Below are 10,775 nucleotides of genomic sequence, written 5' to 3' on the forward strand. Positions count from 1 at the left end.
TCATGAGAAAGTGAGCCCTTCACAATCTCCTTAACAAATCAAGGGCCTTGTACTAAGAGCTGGTTATCACCCCCCTTCCTCCCTATTCCTTTCTTGGCACCTGATGTTGTAAAAGCTGAATTATAGTCCCCTCTTCCCTATCTCTTCCTGAGTTCCCATGCCATCCAAGGACATGAGTTACGCCTGAGCACAGCCTGACCCCCAAGGCTGTCAAGGAGGATTGATGTTCCAGAGATAAGATCCAGAGTGCCCGCTGCCTGGCGCCTGACTTCGGCCCCCATGTCAGCAGAAGCCCACTTCTTTGTATAATTCTCCCTTGACCCCTCCCATATTCCCCACGATGTATGCTTTAAAAAGAAGGCACCTAAGCCTAATAAACGAGACCTCGATAGGTACCCTTCCTGGTCTTCTACTTTTCTTTCTTTTATTCCCATTTCCTTCCAGGTTCGCGGTCCCCCTCGCACCCACGAATAACTGAATCCCGCGGGACGAGATAAGAGTGTTCATCCAGTGTTGCTGGTCAGAAGTCTCCGTACTTTGAAGGCAATGGGTTTTCACAGAAAAGGCTTCTTCTGAGTCCCCAAACTTCTGTCAACACCTGTTCACCTTGGTGATGATAACTGATGTATCAAATGACCATACTTAGTAAATTAGAGTAATACAGTTTTCTTTTCAACCCTAGAAAGTGGGGATTCTAAAAATATGTCTACTAGCTAAAAGCAGTGATGGTGCTCTTCCTAGGGTTCCTTACATAGTGTCCTCCTTGGATGTTCCTCTCTGATCTATACTCACCATCTATGTTGCTTCTTCTCATGAACAGCACATATGATAACACTCAACCCATCTGATCTTCAGTCAGCAGAAATATACTAATTATATTTCACATATGGCCCAGTTGCTCATGATTCTGTGGCATAATCATGCATGTTGTATTGCCAAACAGAATGACACTAATTGTCTAGTATATACTGAAGCATATTTTGTATGACTCATTTCAGGAGTCTGTATATTCAATGATGAACACACCATCAGCAAATGAATGAATTCTTGTGAGATGATGTCATCACAGTGGGATCCAATGTGCTAGAAAAAGAAAAGAGGGAACCAAACTCCCTTTCATGATTAAACCTTTTCTAAAACAGCATTATTAAATTATTTTTATATGTAGGTCATATCCCTCCTGACCCATTCAATTTCTTCCAAATATATTCACACCTGGGGATTAATTTTCAGAAAATTATTTTGGGGAAAGACATGTGATTATTTCAACATCTATAGTAGTGTGGGGGCGTTATTCTCCCTACATCATGTACACTTAAGATCTTTAGATACCTCCTTCCCTGTGATAGCCTTGCAGCTCACTGAGTGACATGTGCATTTGATGATAAATGATACACAAACATTGAAGGACATTACCATATCCTGTCACCCATATCAAGTTCAAAATAGCAAGAACCACACGTGAGTAGAAAAATACAAATACATTTTATAGTGTCTTGAAGCTAAAATCCCCAAATTAATCAAAATATTATTTGGACTCTGTTACTTTATACCAGTGTTTTTTAAGTGTACAAGTCGCAGGCCTTTTCTGTGACCCTTTGCACAGGTTTATAGTGTCCTTTTACCATCTTCATCCTCCCCACTATCCTCCATTGCTATCAGATCTCCCCCCTGCTGCTGCCCTTACTCTTCCCAAATACCTCCTATTTTTAATGTCCCTTATTGAATTTATATTTTCACAATTGTCATTTTGAGTTTTACTTGTCTAACCTAATATATTGTATTTTACCGTTCCATCCATTTTTTTAAACAAAGCCCTGCACTAATACACATAGATGAGAAATATATTAATCTCTCTCCCCCCCCTCTCTCTCTCTCTCTCTCTTTCTCTTTCTCTCTCTCCCCCCCCTCTCTCTCTCTCTCTCTCTCTTATTTTTAAGCCATTCATCCAGGAGTTGACATCTAAAATCACTCCATAGCATGTATGTTTCATACAGTGAGGCAATCAAAATTGATGATATGGATATGAAGTGGTCCTTCTTAGATTTTTTTTTTTTGGAACTTAAATCAACATGGGAAGATAGAATCTCAGATAAAGAACTTCCTCTATCACATTGGCCTGTGGCCACACCTTAAGGAATGTTTTTTTTTTTTTGATGACAGTTTTGAAATATCTAGCTTTCTGTGGATAGTGTCATATCCTATGCAGAGGATGTACAGGGTGTGGTGGGGACCATGGAAGGTACTGAAAAGGATTTTTTTTGAAGAACTGAAGATATATGTGCCATGAACAATTAAAGTGTCCTCTAATTTGTAAGAAAATTTTATACGTACCTGTGTCCAGTATTCTGTCTACACATATTTCAAAAGTAAAATTACGTCATCTATTTCATCCTGTTTTACTGCACTTTATCTATGAAATTCCTTATTATCTGAAGTGCTGGTAAATTTTAAAAACCTTTAAAATATGACTGGGAGATATCAGGTTTGTTTTAACTTTATCACAACTTTGTAAGCATGCCCAAGATATATGTTGTCTTCTTACTTTCCAAAGAATCCATAATTCATGATTACCATTGGTTTCAATACATGTCATTTAACCCTGTCAAATTCCAGCTTTCTTTGAGTAAAAATAGTCCTCCACTAACTGTGGGTTTTCATAAAGTGAAAATTGGTGTGCTATCCAGTGTGCTGCCTCAAAGAGTCTGGCAATATTTATGATAAGAAGCACAGCTTAAAGACAACCAAGGGAAAGGTTGGAACATGAAAAATAACCACCATGAATGATGTCAAGTCAGAAACCGAAGACTTTCTCAGAACGAAAATAAAAACAAAAATGAAACAAAGCAAAACACACACCAAACAAATAAATAAAAATCCAACAACCAAACAATAAAAACAATGCAAGGGTGAAATTCTTTGGCAGAATATTACTCAGATCATCAGGCATTTCAGTTGGGATTTCATTTTTTATTTCTATCAGGCCATATGAAAAGGTAAAGTTGAGATGCTGAACGTTTCTGAGTGTAACTAGGGAAGGAACCAGCCTGAGAGGGTTTCTGATGTAAGTTGAACTAGTGGGATGTCACAGAGCACTGGCTGGAGGTTTCCCATCTATTCCACTTGGAGGCGCTAGAATCCACTGAAGGTGAGTTCATTATCTTCACAGTGGTGTGTCAAAGCCAGGTCATTTTTTCCCAAAGGCTTTTCGTGCTTGTTCTGTATCAGGAGACAGAATCTTGACGACTAGGATATTTTTCTTTGGGTAAGTACATTTATGAAGTAATTGGGACCCTGATAGCTACAGAAAGCTAAAAATTTTCTCTCCTACAGTGAGTTACTGTATATTCTACTTTCCCCATGTTTATTAGCTAGGGAGATGGATGGTCTAGGTTAGTTTATCTCCTGAATTTATTATCCTTGCTAACAATATCTAGTTCACAATTTCACTAAAATGCCAAAGTTCCTCTTTGTCCTTGTGCACGTTAGAAGATATTAGTCCTTAATTGCTGATATTGCTTCAACTTGTTTAGTTCTTCTTGAGTTCAGAGATGCAATGGCTTCATCAAATAATCCTGAAGCTGGGTCAGGAGAAACAATAAAGTAAGACAGTGGTGTGCTGTGTCCCTGGGCAGATATTTGTGAATGCAGGCACTTAGCTCAGGGCTTGCACGTACAAGAGAGTCGTGGTGACCCCTCTGGGCTTTTTTTTTTTCCTTCTTGATCATTGGGGGGTAATAGTCATAGCACCACCTAAATTGACATAGAAATTCAAGGAGAGGGTCCTCCTCAGCGATGATTTTCGTTTGTTTTCTTTTACTTGTTGTTGTTGTTGTTGCTGTTGTTGTTGTTGTTTTTGTTGTTGTTGTTGTTGTTGTTGTTGTTGTTGTTGTTGAGACAGGGTTCCTCTCTATAGCACTGGCTGCCCTGGAACTCACTTTGTAGAACAGGCTGGTCTCTAACTTAGAAATCTGCCTGTCCTTGCATTCTGAGTTCTGGGATTAAATGTGTGTACCACCATGGCTGACTTATTAACTTCTTATTTTTATAAAATTAATTTTAGAAGCTCAAAACTGTTTAGCATAGTATTCTTCACCTGCTCAGAAGTTCTCTTAGCAAAGAGTCTTGGTCCAGCATTCACTCCCAACCCATAACCATTGCCCATCAGGAACTCATATATATGACAGAGGCAACAGCATTGTGTCTGGTTTAAGCGGGCAAGATCTTCAGTCCCAGGCAATGGGCAAGTATGATATTTGAAGAGAATGGAAGACACAAGACAGTGTGATCTATCACAACAGGTCTACAGCCAGGTAGAAGACAATACCTCTGAAGAGTCTGAGCATGACATCACTCAAGAAGAAGAGTAGGAGGAAGCCTTCTTCCCAGGCTCTGGGGAATAAGGTTGGCTGCAGAATTTCTCACGGTTGGAAGGAAGGTAATGTGCCTGCCACCCATTGGAAGGCCATCATTCTAGGTCAACTGCCAACAAACCCTTCTCTTTATTTGGTGAAGTATGACGGAATTGACAGTGTCTACGGACAGGAGCTCCACAGCGATAAGAGGATTTTAAATCTTAAGGTCTTGCCTCACAAAATAGTTTTTCCTCAGGTGAGGGATGTCCACCTCACCAGTGCCCTGGTTGGCATAGAGGTACAACACAAATTTGAGAGGAAACATGGCTCTGAGAAAAACTGGAGTGGGATGGTGCTAGCCCAGGTGCCATTCTTAAAGGACTGGTTTTACATTTCTTACAAGAAGGATCTGGTCCTCTACGTCTATCAGCTCCTGGATGACTACAAGGAAGGTAACCTCCACATCATTCCAGAGACCCCTCTGGCTGAGGCGAGATCAGGTGATGACAGTGATTTCTTAATAGGTACCTGGGTGCAGTACACCAGAGATGATGGATCCAGAAAGTTCGGAAAGGTTGTTTACACATTTCTAGCCAATTCTAATGTGTACTTTATCAAATTTCATGGTGACCTACATATCTTTGTCTATACTCTGGTGTCAAATATCACTTAAATTGAAAAAAATCACAAAGTACAGAAATGTAAACTTATAGGATTGAAAAAAAATGTTTGTTTTCCTGTGTTGGGTACCTATGGGTTTTTGACAACCTCAGTATCTTTGTTAATAAAATTTGTTTTTTTCTAAAAATTAATACGTGTGACATGACATGCTTTTAGTTAACACTTTGTTGAAAGAGTTGGACTATGGTGGAAAGAACATCAAAGGAAGATGAAAGTTGCAACTCAGGCTGTGAACATTGCATACATCTAATATCACACAGGCTAAAATGGACAGGACTCAGCTTCTGTGTTCTGCATAGTGAGTAAGCTATTGGAGATATGACTTAGAGGAGCAGGGATGTCAGCAAAAGATGGATTTTTAGGAAGAAGGAGAGAAAGACAGGACATAGATAGAATCTCTGGTATGAAGTCTGAGGGAGAAACAATGAGTTGGGTAAAGAGTGATAGATAAAAGTGATGTGGCCTTGTACACAAAGTGCAACCCAGAAAACTGATCCAAAGAGACTCAGAAATCAGACAAAATCAGGTTTTATTTGAATAATGAAACCTAATGAAACTTTTCTCTCATTTTAAGATTTATTATCTGTATTCATATAGGTGGGAGTAGGGTATGAGCTTGAGAGTATAGGTGACCACAGAGACATGATTTGTCAGATCCCATGGAGCTGTTATTAAAGCTGATTGTTAACCATTGGATATAAATTCAAGAAAACAAATCCAGTTTTTTTGCAATACAATGGTGCTCTTAACAACATGGTCATCTCTTTATTCCCATTAAGATATCTTTTTAAGAAATACAATATTAACATGCAGAAAAGAGACTAGGAAATTTGGGTTGTCCCCAAGCACTCCAAGCTTCAAGGTAATGTTGAATTACATGTGAGGCTTTTTCTTAGTAGAGGGATCAGTTTTACTGCCCTCTTTTCTCTCTCCACTTCCTTCTGAATCCTGGTAAGTGCCCTTTTCCTTAGACATGCCTTTTTTTTTTTTTTTTGAGCTCCCATTCTCTCATTCTGTCAGGTTTCTGACATACTGTCCTGAGCCTCTTCTAGTATTCCCTGTCCCTCCACATTGGCTGGTCGGAAGGTTTCAACCTCTAGACAGTTTTTTATCAGCTTCCAAATTGCCTTGGTGCCCAGGCATAAGTCTCCCTCTTCATGCTTATGGTCAAGGTCCCTTCCTAGCTTAATCCATAAGGCTACAGTTAGAGACCCCGAATAGGCATACCAGGGAGAAATGCGATCCACCTCCTTAACAAAGTTCTGCAGCATAAGGGAGGCGACCTACAGGTCGCGTTGCTTTAGCACTGCCTGTAATGTGGTGATCACTGACTGTGAGGAGCCCATGATACAGTGAGTGCCTGAGGCTGATCTACACCCTACTTAAAGTACTCCTTAAGCAAAGTGAAAGTAAACACAGTGCTGTTCTCTTTTATCTATGGAAGGCTTAGAAGATACCTCAGTGCTGCCACTTATCTACGTCAGACTAACAACACCTCATTTTTCAGCACCAGCCCCGATGGACGTCAAATTTCAGCACCAGCCTTGATGGACAGAATAAGAAACAGAATAAGGGCCAGGGCAACCAAAAGTAGAGCTTCTACTGCCCCTTCCTAGGGTGCATCTAGATTAAGACCGAAATCAAAAGGGATAAGAGGTTCACGATCAGACAAACCTCTCCGAACTTACCTTTTCCCTGCAGTTCTGAATCCACACTGTCTCCAGGGGTTCTCCTCAAAGCCAGCGATGTTGTTCCTGGGTTTCTGGCACCAGATGACCCATGCTACCATCTTGCCAGCAAGAACGCACATAGGACACTTGGATCTTTCTGCAGTAAAGCTTTAATACATTTCGAGACATAGATGAACAGCTTCAACACAGGAGACCAAGAGAGCAGAAAACCCCTCCCTTATATAGGCTGCGAAGTATGGCTAGAAGTATGGTTGGAGACGTGCACCACCGGAATTCGATGCCCACCATCAGCCTGATGACGCCATGGGAGAGGCAGGGCTCAGGTAATGGAAAGATACCCTGACACCTGAGCGTACTCACCATGAGCAATGGTTACAATGGTGTTCTCAGCGCCATCTTGTAATGGCGACCGTGAGGGCGGCTACTCACAGTGGTAGAAGTAATGACAGGGTTTATCTGATCCTGATTTAAATTTGGTACCTGATATCTGTCTAGATAAGTGTCCATTTTATCCAGATCTTCCAGTTTTGTTGAGTACAGCCTTGTATAGTAGGATCTGATGATATTTCAAATTTACTAAATTTCTGTTGTTAATTCTCCCTTTTGATTTCTGGTTTTGCTAAATTGGATACTGTTCTTGTGTTCTGTATTTAGTCTGTCTAATGGTTTATCTATCTTGTTGATTTTCTCAAAGAACAAGCTCCCAGTTTGTTTGATTATTTTTGTATTGTTCCTTTGTTTCCACTTGGTTGATTTTAGCACTGAGCTTGATTATTTCCTGACTTCAACTCCTTTTGGGTGAATTTGCTTCCTTTTGTTCTATAGAGTTAAGGTCTGATGTCAACCTACTCCTATATCCTCTCTCCAGTTTCTTTTTAGATGCATTCAGAGAGAGCTATGAGTGTCCCTCTTAGGGCTATTTTCATTGTGTCCCATAACTTGCAGTATGTTGTAGCTAAATTTCATTAAACTCTAAAAAGTCTTTAATTTAGTTCTATATTTCTTCCTTGACTGTTTTGTCACTGATTAGATTGTTGTACACATTCCACGTGTATGTGGGTTTTCTATTATTTATATTATTGTTGAAGATCAGCCTTAGTCTGTGGTGATCTGATAGGAAGCATGAAATTATTTCAATAATTTTATACCTGTTGAGGCATGTTTTGTGACTGAGTGTATGGTCAATTTTGGAGAAGGCATCGTGAAGTTCTGAGAAGAAGGGACATTCGTTTGTTTTAGAATAAAATGTTCTATAGATATGAACTAAATGTATTTGTTTCATAAATTCTGTGAGTTTCACCGTGTATCTTTTTAGTTTTATTTTCCAGGATCTGTCCATTAATGAGGGAGGGGTGTTGAAGTCTTCCAATATTATTGTGTTTGGTACAATGTGTGTTTTGAGCTTTACTAAAGTTTCTTTTGTGGATGTCGATGTCATTGCATTTAGAGTATAAATGTTTAGATTTGGGAGTCCATATTGGTAAATATTAACTTTAATGAATATGAAGTTTCCCTCCTTGTCTTTTTTAATAAATTTGGGTTGAAAGTCAATTTTATTTGATATTAGAATGGCTGCTACAGCTTATTTATTGGGATCATTTGCTTGGAAAGTTCTTTTCCAGCCTTTTAGTCTGAGGTAATGTCTTACTTTGTCCTTGGTGTTTGTTTCTGGTGTGCTGAATATTGCTTACACATCCATTTTGTTATTCTATGCCTTTTTAGTGGTGAACTGAGTCCACTGATATTAAGAGATACTAAGGAAAAGTACTTGTTGATTCTTGTTATTTTTGTTATTAGAGTTGGAATTTTGTTCATGTAGCTATCTTCTTTTAGGTTTCCTTCAAGTTTAATTTCTTGCTTTTTCTCGAGTGTAATTTCCCTCTTTATTTTGAAATTGTCCCTTTATTATCATTTGAAGTGCTGGATGCATTGGTTGATATTGTGTAAATATGGTTTTGTCACAGTATACCTTGTTTTCTCAATCTATGTTAAAAGAGTTTTGCTTTATATAGTAGTCTTTGCTGGCATTTCTGCTCTCTTACGTTATGTATGACATCTGCCCTAGATTTTCTGGCTTTCATAGTCTCAGGGGAGAAGTTATGTGTTATTCTGATAGCTCTTGCTCTATATATTACTTGACCATTTTCCCTTACTGCTTTTAATATTCTTTCTTTGTTTTGTGCAATTGCTGTTTTGACTATTAAATGATGGCAGGATTTTTTTTTCTGGTCCAAATCATTTGGCGTTCTGTAGGCTTCTTGAATATTCATGAGTATATCTTTCTTTAAGTTAGGGAAGTTTTTTTTTTCTATAATATTGGTAAAGATATTCAATGGCCCTATAATTTGGAAACCTTACTTCTCATCTATACCTATACCGGATTTCATGTAGGTAATTATGTCATTTCTAAAAGCTGTTTCAAAAATTCACCTGGGCAGTATTTCTTGAGAAATTCAAATCATTAATACTTTATTCCCTTTTACTAATATAGCATATTATGTTTCCATTTTCTGTTGTCCATATATTACAGAGCCGAGCATTTGACAAAGATGAGAATATATCACCTCAAGTAGAAACAGATGAAGATACGGTGTAATATTTTCAATTATTTCCCATTTCAATAGACTACTTCAAAAGTGGTGTGTGATCCCTTGACTGGAGAAGTAGATTCAGGAAAAAGATCTATTCAGGGTCAGATGCTCTTATATGTGTAGTTCAAGACCAGATTGTGGTACTTTAGACCTTGTGATCACAAAAACATAGCAACTAGTACAATACAACCACCTGCATGAGATGTTCCCAGATATACACACACAAAAAAGGAGAACCATTATAAAAATAAGAGAGGGACCATTTGGGAAGAAGAAGTATCTCAGCAAGGGTAGTACAGTTATGAAGAAGTGCTGTGGGGTGTAAATGTATGAATTGTTTAAAGTAAATATTACAAGTTTTTTTTTTTGAATTCTACCATGTATTTTATATGGGTATGACATTTGGTTCAAACCAAATATTATATATTTATTAAAAATAATTAAAATAATTTTCTGTGTAAGGTTTTGTGTGTGGTAGAAAAAATGTCCTACTGTGAGACTCCAACTTAAAGTATATCTCCCAGGAAGGTAAAGCCCCTAGACGTTCCCCAAGCTTGTTTTCCCTGATCTCTGAAAATACAGCTAGGAAGAAGCTCTTTGTTCTCTATAGCCAGCAAAAAAGCTTTTTGTTTCTATACTTTACAACCAGCAATGCCTGCCTTCCTGTGCCAAGGACAAGGAGATAAAAATTCAGAAAGAACTCACTCCCCACTCCTGCCTTGTAAATTTCACCAAGAACACCAGGAAGAGAAGAACTCTCCTGCCAACATTTCTCAACTCCTCTCATCTCTCCTCCAACTCCTCCCAATTCATCAGCTAGCTGTTAAAAGTCCCCTTACTGTCACGGCTCAGTGTCAAACTTCCCTGCCCTGCTAGGCAGAGGGACTTTTTCCTCAGCTAGCTAGTAATAAAAACTCTTGCATTTTGCATCAGTTGTCGTTTTCTCTTGGGTCACTGGGGTGCTGGCCAGCTCATCCTGGGACTTGAGAGGAGGCCCAGTGTATTAGTCAGGGTTCTCTAGAGTCACAGAACTTATGGATAGTCTCTAGATAGTAAAGGAATTTATTGATGACTTACAGTCGGCAGCCCAATTCCCAACAATTGTTCAGTCGCAGCTGTGAATGGAAGTCCAAGGATCTAGCAGTTACTCAGTCTCACGTAGCAAGCAGGCGAAGGAGCAGGAGCAATAGCTAGACTACCTTCTTCCAATGTCCTTATATAGTCTCCAGCAGAAGGTGTAGCCCAGATTAAAGGTGTGTTCCTTAACCTCGGAGATTCAATCTTCTGGAATCCATAGTCACTATGGCTCAAGATCTTCAAACCAAGATCCAGATAAGGATCTCCAAGCCTCCAGATAAGGGTCACTGGTGAGCCTTCCAATTCCGGATTGTAGTTCCTTCCAAATATTGTCAAGTTGACAACCAGGAATAGCCACTACACCCAGCTTCTGAGGTCTT

The 10,775-nt window shown here is 39.1% G+C and overlaps 1 protein-coding gene across 1 annotated transcript; it reads left to right on the top strand.

The window, feature by feature from the left end:
* Window positions 1–3,149: 3,149 nt before the first annotated feature.
* Gm20877 (predicted gene, 20877) lies at window positions 3,150–5,158 on the top strand. The gene is made up of 2 exons (NM_001199332.1): window positions 3,150–3,269; window positions 4,067–5,158. Exon 2 carries the CDS (start codon window positions 4,345–4,347, stop codon window positions 5,026–5,028), a length of 684 nt encoding a protein of 227 aa, NP_001186261.1. The 5' UTR covers window positions 3,150–3,269; window positions 4,067–4,344; the 3' UTR covers window positions 5,029–5,158.
* Window positions 5,159–10,775: the final 5,617 nt, after the last annotated feature.

This window comes from Mus musculus, chromosome Y (assembly GCF_000001635.26).
Source record: "Mus musculus strain C57BL/6J chromosome Y, GRCm38.p6 C57BL/6J".
Classification (NCBI taxonomy): domain Eukaryota; kingdom Metazoa; phylum Chordata; class Mammalia; order Rodentia; family Muridae; genus Mus; species Mus musculus.